This window comes from Homarus americanus, unplaced genomic scaffold (genome assembly GCF_018991925.1).
Source record: "Homarus americanus isolate GMGI-L3 unplaced genomic scaffold, GMGI_Hamer_2.0 scaffold33468, whole genome shotgun sequence".
Lineage (NCBI taxonomy): Eukaryota > Metazoa > Arthropoda > Malacostraca > Decapoda > Nephropidae > Homarus > Homarus americanus.
This window is the reverse complement of record NW_024714177.1, coordinates 2096473-2114528: the sequence shown is the minus strand read 5'-3', so window position 1 is coordinate 2114528 and position 18056 is coordinate 2096473. Positions and strand designations below refer to the sequence as shown.

Genomic DNA, 18056 nt, shown 5'->3' with positions numbered 1-18056 from the left:
AGGATGTTTGCAATTCCTCCACCCATTTCTTCCTATTCATCAGGTGAGGAGCAAGTTTATTTTATAGAAAATTTCCCTAAAATTGCTCCTTCCCACGTGTCTGGCGTTTAAAGTATTACCAACATGTCTACCACTTGTATACAGTAGTCTTGGTCATAAAAACATATAAGCGCAGCTGCAAGACCACACAGTGTATATTGACTCAAGATCAGATATTACCAACCGTGGTACTCTGACAATTCATCACCGGACAATTTGTCACCAGGTTATTTCATCACCAGTGTATAAATTTGAAGATATTGGTTGGTGTTGGTTAACATAGAGGCTTAAGCTCCAGTACTGCATCCGAGCCCCAACCTTCAGTAGCGATATTCACAAACAATTAAAATCAGTATAAACCTAACCTAACCGTGGCTTCATCGGTTCCAAAGTAAAAACATTATTATCTAAATTTAATGAGTACGACACTGTATTAATAGAATTACCTGGTGACGAAATATCCGCCCACAACCAACAGCACAAATTAAAACAAGTGCATGTGAATTATGTTCACAAATGCTGTTACTGTATTCAGTTTCACACAGAATTAATACAAAAATAATTATTACTGTACAAAGGTTCCATAAAACAAGACAATGTTTAAAATAAAATTATTAATCTATTTTAGATTTTGATTAGCGTAGAGTTACAAATGCTTAATATTGATAATATCTACAAAATAATATTAACAATATTTTTTAAAATTTGACATATTCTGAGTAGCTTAACAAACTACTAATGCTGTGGCTCATCAGTTTCTTGAAAATAAATTTAAACTTTTTCTATTAATAGTACATGCAAAATGGGTCCTAAATTCACTTATAAAGCACATCAAAAGTACTTATATAACTACTTCCTACATATATCACTTTATATGGTACTGTATATAACTTTAAACATACTTAAATATTAAGTCAAAGCCTTTACTATACTTAATTAAAATAAAATATGCATCCTATAAATATTTGTATCGGCATAAACCACACAGCAGGACACTACACAATATCAAGAGGAAAGACATACAGTATCACTATTAAAAACACAAGACAAGTATAATCTACTGTGAGTATTCTGACGATTAATTATTGTTTGTGAGACCCATTAACCTATTATTAAATCAAATTCGCTGTGGTGTTTCCCACTCCTTCAGAGAGAAATCTACAGGAAGTTATAACATCAATAATGATATGCCCAGTAGATTAAAAAAAATGCTTCACATTTTCTTAAAAATTTATTCCTGGGGGAATATAAATACATTTTGGATTAAAAATCATTATGCTTAGCTTTGCAGGCTTGGACTTTAATATTATTATTAATCAGAATTTCCTAATATGATAAAAAAATTTACTCTATATTCTACACCTCAGTACTACACTAGAGGACATCAAACAGCTCCTCTTCACTCGAGCTGTCGGTGTCATTCCTGTGATACTCTGGCAAGTTGTTCTCATTTTCTTGCTTAACTTCTTCAAAATTTAGGTTTCCACTACCTTTTAAACTTTCAACCTGTGGGATAAAATATAAATTAATTATGAAATCAGATATCATTCATATAAGAAAAGCCATAATAATAGAAGCAAATTAGCCTAAATACTGGGGAAAATGACAGATTGAATATTATTATAAGTTGTCACATACTTGGTACAGTTATGAAGCAAAATAATGAATGCTGAATTTGTTTGGTGTATGAGTCAGCCAGGAAGTAGGACTCAACAGCTGGCTTGTGTACCATGTTCAGTCCAATTTCTAGATCTATAAATGCCCAGATTTCTTTAGAAAAAACATCCTGAGTGGAATACCCTACAGTATTGAGTCAAATGTTTTGCAGTGAGGCTTATTGCCTCCTAAGGTATCAGAAATAACTGTGTCCAATATCGTGTTTAAACTGATCATATTTATTTCCTTACCTCAACTGGTGGTTGATAAACAAATAAAAAATCTTCTTCATCACTTTCTGTCCAATCTGTCCATGTATTTCGAACGGCTTCTACTCGATCAAGTGAAAGGAAACTGCGAACACTGCTGGCCAGCTGCTCCTGATCACTGTGGAAAGACAAATACATTAAAGAGGTACAGTATTTATTTCAGTAAACTAATAGTAGGTCTTCATTCTAATACCATTACTTAAGAGTTTCTGACTTAGAATATGGTAACTAACTAAATACCCGGTAGTTATGTTTGGTGTTCAATAATTCAACACACTTTAGTTCTACTGTATATGTGAATAGGCTGTACCATAAACTGATATGTACACACACTCCAAAAAGTACCGTTTCTTTATGGCAGAGTCCTATGTATTTCAAAATGAACACCGAGACTCTTGTTGTCTCGATAGGGTTATCAAAATCCTTCATCTGTTATGTCATATTATTTAACGCAAAACTGAAAAAGATATTTTTTGGAGTGTGTGTACATCCTAGGCTATTATATAAGACCTGTAGCAGAAGGCTCTCTTGTAAAAGGTAGGTGGTACCAAACCAAGCTGCAAACATCACAGTACAACTTCAATTTATATAACACAGCTGTATAATATTTCTAATGTGTTTATATATGGAGAAGTTTTTTTCATTTAGCAAAGGAAATATTAGATAAGATTTATTTAAACAGAATGCAACTAAAAGTAGATAGCAATAACATCAGTGACTAGAGCATCCTGTGGAGACTAACAAACATAAGGTGATTAGCAGGGTAACTCAGTAGCTTCTCTGGACATTTATTCTTAAATATTACACTGAGCTATAATTTAGGTAAATCAATAAATGCCGATATCATCGTAATAAAAAAAATTGGTCCAGATATTATGAGACTGACAGCTCACCTTTTAAGTCCTATACTAGTCTCAGAAAGAGGAACAGTGCCTCCTGCTCTCAGTACCAGTGCAACTTGATAGCCATCCTTGAGTCTGTTGAAAAAATCATTTCTTAAATGAGTAGGTACTGTGCAGTCTTCTTATGACAAAAATAAAAGACTACTGTATTTCTAAAAGAAAAATAATAGTTTAGATTAGTCTCCTGGGTCTTGAGTGATATACAGGAAGTAAATATAACCCCTCAGCTGCTGCAGGTTACTATTACAGACTTCAACACTGAAAGGAACATCTTCAGATTGGTGCTTTAGAAAATATATAGTTTCCTGAAGCTGTTCTATCATTATTTGGAAGGAATCGAGGAGGTTGTGTTGTGAGTGAGGGTGTACAAGATTGTGTATTTTTAACAAATTCACCTTTTTATATACAGGTATTTCTAAATGCAGTATTTTACAATTAATTCTCAAATAACAAAGATGCATCACTGAAATTCAATCCTGTACGTACACTCACCTTCCACTGCCATGTACAACTCTCACAGTCATCACAGAGCTTGTATCTAAGACCAGAGTGTTGTGATCAGCACAGCGGCTCGTTAACCACTCAAACCAGTTGCGGCGAGTCATGGTTACCAGTCCCTTTGTTTTATCAAATACACAATCCTGTAAAGAGATTAAGATTGTTACACAAGACGAAACAGAAGTAGTGGTAATTAACTTGGTAGGTTTTCAAAATTGACAGTTGTATCATTCAAGCCAAGATGATCAGACAAAATAAGCAATTAAGTGCTCTATGGATTTATTTACATTTGGAGCTATAATGTAGAGTGACTGAAATCAAGCAAACACAAATTTACTCTTGCTGCAGTAATAGATGTGTTCTTCTATGGTATACCCTTATACAAAAGAGGTAAAACCATCTGTCTGGTTTACCCCCGACTGCTTCACACAACCAAACCACATATCCACACATCACTCACGGAAAGACTTTAGACAATAAGTGGGGGGTGTACGAGAGATTCAAAACACAAAAAAACATTATGCTTTAAAGAGATCACATATAAATACAGAGAACACGGACTTCAAGCAATATTTGTATGCCATGTTACAAGTAAATATGAATACTTAGTGCCCCTCAGTGGCATGGCAAGTAACATCTGGTTTACAGGCCCTTTTAAGACTGTCCCTGACTGATGAATTATATTTAGTCTCATCAATTATCAAAATATCGTACTCTCTTCCAACGTACCATCAACATGTCATGCATGGAATTCTATCAAAGAACAAAATGGACACTCTTTTATAGTATTGTACTATACTGTACAAGAAATATATTTGACTTATGTTTCAGAAGACAAACAAACATTCATATAATCTTTCAGCAGTGTTTCCTGTACACAAAGTAAAAGTTTTCTTACCTCCCAGTCATCTAAAAATGTGAGTCCCAAAATGAGGCAACCAGTCAGATAAGCTATCTTCATGAGAATATGTTCATCTGAAAATAAAATGTCACATGAAAATATGCATCATTATATACCATACACAGTATACTGTATATGTTTATAAATGGTACAATATTTAGTTTTGCTAATGATAAAAAAATATCAAAATTTTTTAATACTTCCAAGAAAAGAACTGTTGGTGGTTTTCGTCTCAGAATTTTTTTTGCCCATATCAGAGTAAGTACAGTACTGTACTGCACTATAGTATTTCCATGCTAAACTGGCCATGCCCCTCGTCTATAGCTACAAATAGCGGATTGGTTTCCCTGAGCGTTTTACCTCCTCCGGAACTGCACTTATATAAGCGCGTATTCATATCGACCTTTTATGATAAATATTTAAAATTTTCTAACATCCTCTCTGAAGTGTTAATGCCTTGAAATCATTTGCATTTTGATAGTCCAGATATTTAACATTATTTTAGATAATAACAGGTCTGCTTACCAATTGTGAACACATTTGTGTTTGAATTTTCTATGAACCAATCAGTTATTAGTATTGAAAAGGGGTGTGGCTTATGGGCCAGGTTAGCGTGAAAAGGGTATAGTACGGTACTTACTTTGTCTAAGATACTACTTTTCCTTGTTTTTCTGACACACTGTCTTTTGTGAACCAAAGATTTAGTCTTCAAGGTGCTGTATCTGCACTGCCTCTAACAAACCCATCAAAAGTTTAATGCAAGATTAATTTAAGACCCAATGGGACCAAACTTCCATCTCTATTTAGGGTCCACTGTAAATTGATAACTGGCACACTAAAAGTTTTACATGATAATAAAAAGTAAAAAGGAGATTATATAACCTAATTACGAGCAAGTTTTCCTACCTGGACTGTAGTATGATGCTCCCACACCAACTGATAGCACACCTAAAAAAGAGATACAATACTGTACTACAGCACTAAGCAAAGTGTATACCTGTACAGTGAACTTTCACATTACTGCCATATTATTTACCAAATGCATACTTTCTTCACCAAAATTGTTTCAGTAAATGCTACAAAACTAAAATATTCCTCCAGAAAATCATCTTTTTGTTAGGTTTTTAAAGAAAAATCACCCCACACTATACAATACAGTATATAGATACCAGGTACTAATTTCTATAGAATTCTACTTAACATTTAAAAAAGCATTATACTTGTCATATCAATAAGGATATACAGTACAGTCTCGAGACGTATGCTGCATCCTCATTTGTGTCTACTATGTAGCATAATTTGCCAATCATTCAATTCAAATAATGAAACTTATGCAGCTTTCACTTGATCTTCACTGCAGCTGTGGTAACTTCATAAACTTGCTACTGCACTTTCCAAAGGGTGGAGCAGGTAAGTCCACATATGTATTTTGTTGATCTGTGAGGGCTGGAACTGGCCCTAGATGGGTTGTAGATAGGAGAGCTTACAATGCCACTGTCGGGAGCCATTTACTGGTGTGCCAAAAATAAAAACTAACCACCACAGCTTATTTCAGCAGTCAACAAACCATTATCGCCAAAGGTTCCAGGGAATGGCAACATGGTAAGAGGATAAAGTAAAGTAACACTTGCTACTAGAAGTGTTCCTGTGTATGGAACGGTGGCAGGGAAGCAGTTATATGTATGAAATGATTGTCAGGTAAACAATGAAAATAGCATCTGCATAACATTGCGAGTGAACATAGATTAGTTTAGGACAAAAAGTCATATAAGCTACAATTCCTCTTACTTTTCTGAATTTTCTAGAAGAAAGAAATTGCCTCCTATGAAAAAATATTATAAAGTTGTTAGTTAACCTGGCCCAGATACTGTCTTGGTGAGGATACTTACCCATAATATAACGTTTACCCATAATACAAAGTTTGACAACTATAGTCGCCTAATGATAGCAGAATCTTTTACTACTAATCAAATAGTTCAATCTTTTACTGCTAATCAAACAATTCATTGTCATATCTACCTTCTGCGTCACAATCAATAACTTATGAGATGACAAATTGTTATATATTCGCCGTTGCCATAACATCTGCCATGATCTTACTCTCAAATGTTCACTGTTGAGTCTACATTATAAAGAAAAGATAACAACTCTTATATCATATCACACAATACACACCGACAAAGATGCTCCATGACTTTACTCCTGGACCCACAGAGAGATGAAGAACTTCTCGACTGCTAAGTGCAACATTCATCTTGGTGCTTCATGCTCCTTCCTGTGTGACGCCTCACCCTTGTTTACATCTGTCAGCTGATACTCTCTCCTCTCAAGTAAATACACAGTCCTCCTTTTATTTATCAATTTATCATAGATATTCCTTGATATATATAATTTCTTCAAATTTATTTAATCATAATAGATTTAATCCACAAATTTATCCTTTATCAGTTTATGCTAACATTAACGATGAATGGTACCCTGTTGTCACACCTCACATGGGGATAGCGTCGTCAGATTTCCATGGTAACAAGGGTCGTGCGCCATTTTGGTGATAAGCGACTTATTGATATTGAAGTAAATTGACAAATGAACACTCCTTCGGTGTTTTCTAGCCTTCAGATCTTAACGAAAGCAAAAAAACACACACAGAGCTACACAGGCTGGTAACTAGACACCGCACCACAAAATTTGGGTCCAAAAAATGATCGGTGTTGATCCCTAGCAATAATATTGCACAAAAACAACAGTTTATCATTTCAGTATTATTATAATTTAGAATTATAGTTTTATAATAACAAAAGTATAAGTTACATCTGAACATACGTTCTTAGAATTACATCACCTCCTGCTGTTGTTGATTTTAAGTGCACACAACCTTACTGTAATCAAGAAAATTTGATTAATGCATGTATTTTTATATTATTTAATACAATAATTACAACATTATGGTGAAAAAGATAAAAAGCGTGTATGTGTATATAACTCCAGATTTTTCTTTGCACAATTCCGTGTTTACACTGTCAAAGTTCTGTGTATAAGACAACTTTCACACTACAGCACTTTTGAAAATAGTTATAAAATTCTGTCCAGTGTTCAGTCATAAATCCCTGTTGACAATCATCACAAGATAGTGTGTGCATCATGGCATCATATGGTTTGCGAGTACCTAACATATTATGTAGGTTAATCTCATCTGGCTCGTAATTATCCGTGCATGGTGATCGCCCTTTTTAAATATAAGATACACATGTTAATTTCTGCTTTGGGTTTCGACTGGGCCTCGGTTGCAATCTGCCTCTGGAACTCCTCCCTTTTACACTCTGATAATATGATTTCTGAACCAAACACACATCACTATCCTGTTGATCAATAATGTCCACCCATCTCTTGTTATTTTGGGATTTCTTCTTACATTTTAAAAGTCACTGGCGTCCTTCCCTGTCAAAGCGATTTTTATCTTGAGTGTGACCTGAAATGGGGTGACTGTTAACTCCAGACATATACTTTTGACTGAGTGACGCCCCTTAAGATGTGTATAAGTTTATATTATTTGACCCTTGCCCTTCTACAGCTAAAGTAACAGTAAACGTTGTGATCCAAGTTCTCATTGGTTCAGCGTGTCTGCACAGTGGTAAAGAAACAATGTGACTTGTGTGTAAAAACTAATGCAGAGTATTTTAGAAGACGCGGGGGTCTGCTTGTCATCCTCCAAAGTCGTCCTTTAGATGGCCAACAAGATATTATTCACCTTTATTTTGCTTCTGGTATATTCTTTTCAGCATTATAGGCCAGTGTATATTGCGAGGTGTAACTGAATGTATATTGTTAAGTACTGCATGTACTGTACTGTATGTTGTGAAGTAAAACCCATGTTGTCTTGTAAAGTGTATCAGAATGTGAATCATGGAGGATATTTTGAAGTACTATATAATGAATACTTTTGTTGTAAAATATAATTGTATGGATGCATTGCGAGGTATATTTTGAAGAAAAATAAATATCTGATATGAATTTTATAACCGAATGGATATTTTGATCAAATTCAGAAGTCTACTTGAAAATACTATGAAGTTAAATGTATATTGTACAATACATTATATTGCTCAGTATAATGTACTAGTGTGCAGAATAGTATAATATAATTTAAAGAGCCTGACAGAAGTTTAATATTCTGACTCCGCTATACAGATAATGAATTATATAAATAGTATATTTTAAACATATTTTGTTATTATTATCAAGTAATATTAATGTTTACTGGTTGTCTTTGGTGGTGGTAGGAGGGGGAGGGGGAAGGAGAGGGCTGAAGTCGACGGTTGAGTCAGTAGACAGAGTCACTGTGTGAGTCAGTCAGTGATTGTGTACGTATGTCATCTCCTCCCGCGTGTTTGAACGTCTCTAAACTTGTCATTCAGCAAAGACTCAACAACATCTCTGTCGCTCAGTTGGGAAGATATACCAGTGGTGGACATGCCAGCATTTCACGGTAGGTGTGAAAGAGACGCGGGGAGGGAGGGAGAAGATGCAGGTCAACATTGCCATACACGTTGTAGTTGAGGCTTGTAATATTTACTAACTAAACTGATGGCCAGGGAATCTTGATTTATGACTTTAAAAAACGCGTGTTATTGTAAAGTATTACGAGGAATTAGTTTGTGAGGATAACATGGATCATCTCGCCTCTTGCTTTTGTAAACCCAAGAGAAATACACAACGAGATTTTACTTAAAAAATTTGTTTGGTTAATATTAGTGCTGGTTTTTGATCCTGACATGTTAACTCACAAGCACTAGTTTTAAGCCTCATCCACTAGCAGGAGATGTGTAATAAACCTCTCCAGGCATGAGGTGCTGTGAAGTATTATTTTTAGTAGATAGAGTTTAAACATTTCTCTGAATTATGTAGAGTATCAAGTTCCCAGTTTAAGATCACCAGTGAGGGTTTACAAATGGTGGCTGGGAGGAGACTACAGCATTGATCCAACCTAAGTTGTACAAAACAAGATAAAATTATGAGTAAAGTGTTTTAGGCTCACAGGCTTAGAATATTATTATATTTTGTGTTCTCATTCAGACATTTGTTTTTATACAGAAAATGTAAATTCAGCCAAGTAGAAAGGAAAATATTACTGAACGGTTCCTTCAATTTATTTGTTAATTATTCTGCAAACACCGGTGAACAATTTAGGCATTAAAAGCTATATTACTAGAAAGTGGCTATTGAGCCTGGTCACCTGGTAAAATGACGGTAAAATTGCAGTTTCGGCCAATATGCCCTGGTAGTTTAGAAATTAGTTTATCCTGTGTATTTTGGTGTGATTTAATCGAATTTGACCTTTATTTCTGGGGGAAAGTGACCGTTTTAGAGTATGGAAAACTTATAAATTAATTTTTGACGTTATTACTCTTTGCCCCCTGGTTGAAATGGGATTAGAAATACTCCAGATAAGCAGATCTAAAGGTTTGGGATGGTTAAAACAGTCGGTCGTGTATTGGCCGAAACTGCAATAATACAAAAATAACCGACAGTTGTATACAGCTGCATTGTTTGTTGTTTTTTATAGATGATATACATAACCTAACCTGACGACCCAGGTCAGACAGCAAAATAGCTCGAGGGCTTTTGAGTTGGGTCCCCAGGTACTCACACACAGGTAAGCATCCCTTCTTTACCTGTCCTTGAGGCATGTCAGGTCACTTTCTGATCTGACTTGAGGTAAGGTTTAGTTAAGTTAGGTTAGGTAACGTATATTGTTGATAAAAACTATAAACATCGCTGCTGTATACAACTGTAGGCTATTTTAGTCTGAGCCAGCTCAACCACTTCCATATTATGAAGTGGTTATTACCATGTTTTTTTTTTTTACAATAGTATAGCGAGTGTTCACTATTGTCACATTTCACAAATACCAAGCTTTATTATGTGATGATAGGTTAGGATATGTTTTCTTTTTTCCTAATGATTCTTATTAACATGCGCATCTCTTCTAAACTTTCATGTTTCTTGTGTACCATTTTTGCACATATGGAGAGTAGAGAATCCTAAGCTGCAGGTTAAGGATTTAGTGTAGAAGAGCTTCAATAGATTTTGTTTAAGAACAACTAGCATTTTTAAATACAAATTTTTAGTTATAAGAATATGAAAAGCATATTTTATTGTATGTATATTGTACAGTAGAAATATTTAATATAATCCTCATTCTGTTACCTTGCAGTGAAAGTGAAATGGGGGAAGGAGATGTATCCTGATATTGAGTTGGATACAGGTGAGCCCCCCATGGTGTTCAGGGCTCAGTTATTTGCCTTAACTGGTGTTCAACCACAGCGCCAAAAAATTATGCTCAAGGGCACCACCATGAAGGAAGATACTTGGGATGGACTCAAGATTAAAAATGTAAGTAACTGCGTGGATATTTCTGGCTTTTGGTAAATAATCGTGTTTCGTGTATCGGTACCTAATATTGTACCTAATGGATTTTCACACATGGAAAACCATCACCTGAAATCCAAAAGTTATGTTAGATTTTGTGTGAAATTGTCATGCTTACAATTTTCTTCCAATTTCTTTACAGGGAGTGACAATTCTCATGATGGGCAGCAAAGAGGAAGATGTTCCTGTTGAACCCACAGAGAAGACTGCTTTTATTGAGGATATGTCTGAGGCTGAACGAAATACCATGGTATGCATCTGGTGTAAATTTTTTAGGTTTATATTGCAAGAACACTGTTGTCTCTTGCTTAGCATCAGATAAGTCCTTTCAGTTTACATACACAATAATACCCTGTACAGTATTCCCAGTAACTTTGATCACTGTCTCAGAGATACAGTTTTTTGCTTGAAACATACATCCACATGATGATGAGTACACTTATACTCTTATTCACTCTTAATGTTTCTGTTATACACTCCCTAGCTCTTCATTAGACACTTCACAAATATACACGGAATGCAGATGTGATAATTGTACAATCACTATTTGCTCCACAGCATGGTGATATGTAAAGGTAAAGGGTAATGGTAGCATTTTTAAAGATAAAATATTACTCGTTTGGTCAGTCATGTTCAATTTAAGATGTGCCTCGTTATCAGGTTATGTGGCCAAATACTGGGAGTTGCAGGATATGGACTACAGTCCCAAGCTTGACCCGAATTTAGCACTTTTTGTGCATCCATCCATTCAAGCAGATAGCTTGTTATACTAACGCATCTTACAAGATTTAAATAGAATTTAACAAAACTTTGCACTCAAGAATGTGAACAACTGAAAAATTGCATAAACTACAATGTTTATGCTAACTTTGTTAAGTTAGCTACTTTATATGTGATCTTATTTAACATAAGATGTGGAGATAGTCAGTAGCTGAAGTTGAGTTTTATATTCATGTTTGTTTTTATTATTTCAGTTGGAGTTACCAGTGGGTATTAAAAATCTTGGCAACACCTGTTACCTCAATGCTGTTGTACAGTGCCTCAAAACAGTACCCGAACTTCATTCTGCGATTAAAGAATTTAAACCTAAACGTAAGTTCCCCTTTATTGTCATTAGGAGTTTTTTATTTGATCTTCATTAACTCATTAATTTCCAACATCATGTTTACAAATTCTCATGATAGTGGAATATTATATCTTGCTTCTGGTAGGGAAGAATTTACTTTGTACTGTATGTGATCAGGCAGTTCAGACTGATTAATTATCCAAGCTTATCTTAGTTAACAGTACCTTTGTGCAACCAAACTGTATTTAAGTTCCATTTTCAGAAGTGCTGAAACAATATTCAGTAGTTTTAATTAACATAGCATTATCTTTTCATGTGTCCATTAGTAGTTCCTTTACTTCCACATGAGTGAGTATAGGGTATAGTCTTGTGGTTATACATTATCTATTACTGTACCTGTATTATTTTAAATCTAATGGAACTTTGCAGGACCTGGTGGAGAAGCAGACTCATCTGCTGCCTCTTCATCTCTCTTAACACTAGTAGAGGTGGAGTCTGGGTCTTTACTCACCTTAGCTATACAAGATTGTTATCGCACAATGGATAGTGGCAAGACTGCTGTTCCTCTTGTTCTTGTTAATCTTTTCCGCACTAACTTTCCCAGGTAATTTTATTTTGAAATTTTACGTGTCTTATAGTCATTTGGATGTTTGTCTGTCTACAGTATACAGGTATATGTGTCGGTAAAACTTGTTCGAACAATTAGACCACAGTTTTGATGATATTTTGTTCAGTATTTGCCTAAGTAAGGTCTAGGATTGAATTCTGATAAAGTCAGTAATGTTGGTGATATTTCTGGAGGGATCAGAACATTGAATACATGATACAGTATATTATTTTATGGCTATATTGAGTTTTAAGGCTGTTTGCTTTAAGCAACATACTTTATTTATGTATTTTTTCCAGATTTGCTGAACAAGGGGAACAGGGTATGTACATGCAACAAGATGCTTCTGAATGCTGGACAGAGTTGATGCGTCTTTTGATGCAGGAAGTGACAGCCATAGATGCTTCAAAGACATCAAAAAATTTCTCGTAGGAACAAATTTTTCACTTCATATTAGGTTGTCAATAAGATTTTATAACGGATAAGTCTGGTAAATAAGAAAGTTTGGCTGATTGTAGAGTGGAGTGTAGAGGCATCTGGTCATGGGACCTAGTAGGCAAAACCTCTTGGAGGCTCCTAAATTTTGAAATCTTTGAGGATGAATAATTTAATTGCATACAGTACTGTAAACTGTCACTTTACTATTTTGTTGCATGAGATGATCAGGAATTAAATAACCAGTCTAATGACATTGGAGTTAAGAAACAAGAAAGACTGCAAGAGACCGTACAGTACAGCAAGGATTACCACCATCAGGTAATCGCAGCATCTCCTGCCCCTTCATTCAGGCAAAACTTAGTAATTCAGCTAGTTCTTAATACTATATCTGTTAGTGTAATTTAAGCAGTACTGTAACTATGTTGATAATTTTCTATTACAGAATCTTATACTGTAGAAGATGACCTCAGGCAAACCATGTGTGGAACTTGGGATTTTTTTTTTTATTGTATTTTTTTACACTTGTAAGCATTAGATGTTTTTGGTTGATGAATTGGATGAATGGATTTTAGATTTATTTGTTGAAAAGTCCTTAATTCTCACCATACAGTATATGATATTTATTCCAGATCCTCACTTATCGACCAGTTCTTCAGTGGGGAATATTCATGTGAATGGAAGTGTGTAGAGAGTGAAGAAGAAGAAGTCACTCAAAGTACAGACAAATTTCAGCAACTCATGTGCCATATAAACCAAGATGTTAAGTACTTACATACAGGACTTGTGGCTAGAATGCAGGTTGGTAATAGATTTAATCAGTTGATATATACTGTACCTTATTATTATTTATTTTATTTATTTCTGTCCGATAGGTGGAGCAATTTTGTTGTATATTAAGGTGAAATATACAGTTTAGTATATAAATTTATATTGGATGAAAATGTGGAACTGTAATAATAAAACCTCAAAAAAGGTATCAAGTAGTGGAAGGTGTTGTGCCTCCTGGTAATGACCAAACGGGATAAAATATTTACCCGGTATTCTATCTATTGGCAGTTGATTTTTCTTGATCAATGGTTGTGGCACCCGTTTCAAAGTTAGCATTTGGTCTAGTGTAAAATTGCATTCACTGGATCATGGTGACACTAATGATAAATATATTATGGTATCACCAGAAAACGGCTTTCCTTTATGGGTGTGTAATTTTAATTAATTGATGTCCTTTACTGGGTTCAATGAGTTTTAGCAATTATTAGTATAACATGTGTAGACTGAAAATCATGCGAGTACAATAGGTTGAAAGAATAAACTGAAGTGTACATATTCCAAAACAACAGATCAACCACAAAATCTAAATTTGGACGAAGTCTGGACTGTCTATAATTTCATTGTGCTTCAGAAGCTTTTGAAGTGCCAGCCTGTGTGTGATATCTTATATTGGCTTCACTCATCTGTGATTTTGTACAACTATTTTGAGAACAATATTTTGGCATGGTATTGTTACCCTAAGGAATAAAATATGCATTGTGTGAGTTATGGAACAAAGTGCCCTGACCTTGTCATTTTACCGTAAACAAGTCGTTCTTTGTGTTGTAGAAATGACTTGGTTCTCCCATTGGAACTTGTTAGCTTTAGTGTACAGGAGTTACCCAATCCACTGTGTTAGTTGTAAATAAGGATTTGACCCTGAAATTTCATTTTATGATGAGTTTGGATTAGGAAATTTAGATGCCTTCAATCCTCCCTAGGAAGTGAGGGATGCCTTGGCCTGGTACCTGTTATGTATCCTGCTTGGGCTGTATGCACAATTGCCATATTACAGCGAAGCATTTGTCTTTAGGCCGTGAGTTCATCAATATTACACTCGGTTTATGTGAGCTGCAGTTGAATTGAGAGAAGTTCTACTACCTTTTGTTTTCTGTTTCACTGGATTTCTGGAATATATTCTATGGTTGTTACACCAGTTCCAAAGAACCTTGGGGTTAAACCAGCAAACTTGGCATTACATGAGTTTCCTGATCTATGCTCAATATAAAATGGGATTTTCAAGTCAATCCTTCGTATGCAGTATTAGTTTGTATTTTGCTTTAAGTCATACAATCCCACAACGTGACACTTTTAATTTTGCAAATACTGCACTACTTGTACAGTACAGTAATTGCATTATTTTCAAATAATTTTTTTTTTTTTAATTTTTATTGGTATTTAATTTTTGTGTAAAATTTCTTTGATGTGTATTTGCTAATTTTACCTTCTCTTTCCATTAGGAACAAATCACCAAGAGGTCAGCAATTTTAGATAGAGATGCAGTATACACCAAAAAATCTAAAATATCCAGATTACCAGCCTACTTAGTTGTAGAAATGGTCAGGTGAGGCATCTAAATCCATTTATATTTGTGATTCCTGTTAAGTATTACCTGGTGTATTAATAGTTATTTTTTAATTTGGTATTGCATATTGAGAAGATGGAGAATGAAAGATTGGAAAAGGGGTTTAGTTCAGAAGTAAATTATAGGAAAGAGTGGGAAGGACCAAGGAAGAGGTGTAATGAAGGAGATAGTGGATAGGAGTGAGATGGACATGTAGAAAGTAGCAGTGAGTGTCCTTGATGGGAGAAGTTGAGTGGTTTTTGTGGATGGATGTACAGCACTACTCAAGAGGAAAGAGAATACAGTACAGTATTTCCCCATAATAAACACCCAGTCATCAGCAGAAGTGTCATTCAAAAACTGCATTTGGTTTGTATCTTTAGCCATGGGAAGAGGTCTATTGGAACATTGGTGCTGTACTTCATGTTACATTACAGAGTTTCCTTTTGCTGGTACTTATTGTATAATTATGGATGCTTTATTAAAGTTAACCCTGTTTTAGAGTTAAAAGACTGAAGCCCTTTTTGTCTGGTAATTTTGCACAACTAAAGGTTTATTGTACAGTATAACAAAGCTTAAAGAGTCACCAGTTTATGAATTAAGATAATTGGTGTTGATTTATGACTCACTAAAAGAGAGACCAATACATTGACTTGGGGACATTAGTACTATACAGTATAAGTTTTATTTATTTTTTATTTTTCCAATGGACTAGTAAAATCTATTAGATATTGATAATTCAGAGGATTCTAATAAAAAAAAATATTCTATAGGTTTTCAGTAAATAAAATTGTAAAATTTAGTTATTTTTGTATATTTTACAGGTTCTTCTATAAAGAAAAGGGAGCTGTAAATGCCAAGATTCTTAAAGATGTCAAATTTCCAATGATTTTGGACGTGTTTGACCTGTGTACCCCAGAACTTCAGAAGAAACTATCACCTATTAGAGAGAAATACAAGGTGAAGTAATGTATAAAATTTGGTTATGGGGAAATTAAAATATAAAAACTCTATTAAATGGAGTTATTATCAAAGGCTTTATTTTTTTCTGTGTATGCTGCTGTTCTGTAGGAAATGGTGATGTCATCTGACAACTCAGCTCCGTGTATCTACAAGTCTGTCTTGTTCTCTTTACAGTCTTGTTTGGTGTAGCATGAATGCTTGAAGCCTGATAAGAAGAAAAAAATATTAATAGTTTGCTTGGGGAAGAACTGGAAGTAAAAGATGAATTGAGATAAAGTAGTTAGGGTCTGCATTTTAAGGAAGGTGGTTATGGATAAGCTGAAGTATGATATTACTGAGCATTGGTGAACTGGAATAAATTTTATGAGAAGCTTGTTTGTTGAGGGATTATACCGAGTATTTGATGCTGAGTGTGAAGTGATAATGAGAGTAGCACCAGTGAAAATATTGAACAGAATGATAGAGATGATGATGATGATAATTGATGGGACAATATTAATTAGAGAAAGGTTTTAATGTTTTCTGTAATTTCAGGATATGGAGGAAAGGCAGTTAGAAGAAGAGCGAGCCGTAAAGAGGGGCAAACCACTGGCACCAGAAGACAAGATACGCACTCGCTCTCTTCCCTTTTCTTTTGAAGACGGTCAGCCCAGCCCTAACATTGTACTGTACTTACATTTGAATTAACATTACAGAGATGTTGAAGTAAAGGGATTGGAAGATACTGATTCATGGTATGTGGTTTCTTCTCACATTGTATTATTTATATAATTTTTCAGATTTTGGAAGTAACAACAGTGGGTTCTACAAGTTACAGGCTGTATTAACTCATCAGGGACGTTCATCATCATCTGGCCATTATGTAGGTTGGGTGCGGTGGAAGGGTAACGAGTGGCTTAAGTGTGATGATGATGATGTTACAGCTGTTACAGAAGAGGATATCCTCAAGTTATCTGGAGGAGGTAAGACTTGGCAGTAGAAATTTATTGAAGCAAATATTGATCAATGATATACTTATTTATGGTGATGAAAGAATGTTATGAACAATGTTGGTACAACACTAATGCAATATGTTAGTCACCAGACTTGATGTACGTGATCATCATTACTCCTCTTGACAAATTAGGTCAACTGTGACTCGTCTTGTGGGGCCATATCATATACTGGCACATAATCCCCCCTTTAAGAAACAGGTCTTTTGCTATTTTTTATATCTGGATATAATAAATTCCCCAGACTCCGTGCTCTTGATCATCAACAGACCAACACATTATAATGGGGTAGTGTAAGTGGGGTTTACTTTTACTGCAGTTTAGGAATTATTTCATTCTGTGATTACAGGGGACTGGCATTGTGCTTACATTTTGTTGTATGGACCACGAATATTGGAAATACCAGAAGAGGACGACAAGAAACCAGCAGAGGAAGTCAAAATGGAGGCAGAATGAGGCAGTGATAGCTAGAGTAGTTTTTGTATTCATATTTATGTGATTGTTAAAGTTGAATACAGTTTCAAATAATTGTGTACTGTATATGACCAATGAAATGTGATATGCAGGGTCTTCATATGGGTTTCGGTTAAGGAAGTCTTATATTATGCTTCACAACTAGCTGATGGTGATGTAATACCCCTCTGGTTAGATCTTTGCTGATAACTGTGTTACTAATTTATTTATTCAAAAGAGCTAACAAAATTAAAACTTGTGGCTCCTGTAAAAACATTTTTTTTATTCCAGATGCTCATCTTCAGGGAAGGTTTTGGAGTTAAGATACTGTATATTATATCATTAATTCATTGGGTTCATGGAAACATGACATCACAGTGAAAGCAGAGGGTTATTGCCTTGTTTTGTAATAATTGTTTCTATGTCTCCAAATACAAGAAAATTATTACAATAAATTTTATTAAAGACCAAA

General features: G+C 34.8%; 2 protein-coding genes across 4 annotated transcripts; one reads left to right on the top strand and one right to left on the bottom strand.

Moving 5' to 3' along the window:
• Positions 1–636: 636 nt before the first annotated feature.
• LOC121876716 (cytochrome b-245 chaperone 1-like) lies at positions 637–6592 on the bottom strand. Of its 2 annotated transcripts, XM_042382077.1 has the most exons (7): positions 6441–6589; positions 5172–5213; positions 4263–4339; positions 3359–3507; positions 2858–2941; positions 1947–2082; positions 637–1545 (listed from the first exon to the last, which is right to left on the bottom strand). In XM_042382077.1, exons 1-7 carry the CDS (start codon positions 6517–6519, stop codon positions 1414–1416), a joined length of 699 nt encoding a protein of 232 aa, XP_042238011.1. In that variant the 5' UTR covers positions 6520–6589; the 3' UTR covers positions 637–1413. The 2 variants fall into 2 exon arrangements, with proteins under 2 accessions (XP_042238011.1, XP_042238017.1); XM_042382083.1 differs by lacking the exon at positions 5172–5213 and having other exon boundaries at positions 6441–6592.
• A 1976-nt stretch (positions 6593–8568) lies between these two features.
• Positions 8569–18056, top strand: LOC121876688 (ubiquitin carboxyl-terminal hydrolase 14-like). 2 transcript variants are annotated; one of them, XM_042382045.1, is made up of 13 exons: positions 8569–8751; positions 9829–9918; positions 10480–10658; positions 10837–10944; positions 11669–11786; positions 12190–12364; positions 12667–12795; positions 13435–13603; positions 15073–15176; positions 16001–16136; positions 16674–16782; positions 16919–17101; positions 17481–18056. In XM_042382045.1, exons 3-13 carry the CDS (start codon positions 10503–10505, stop codon positions 17585–17587), a joined length of 1494 nt encoding a protein of 497 aa, XP_042237979.1. In that variant the 5' UTR covers positions 8569–8751; positions 9829–9918; positions 10480–10502; the 3' UTR covers positions 17588–18056. The 2 variants fall into 2 exon arrangements, with proteins under 2 accessions (XP_042237979.1, XP_042237971.1); XM_042382037.1 differs by lacking the exon at positions 9829–9918.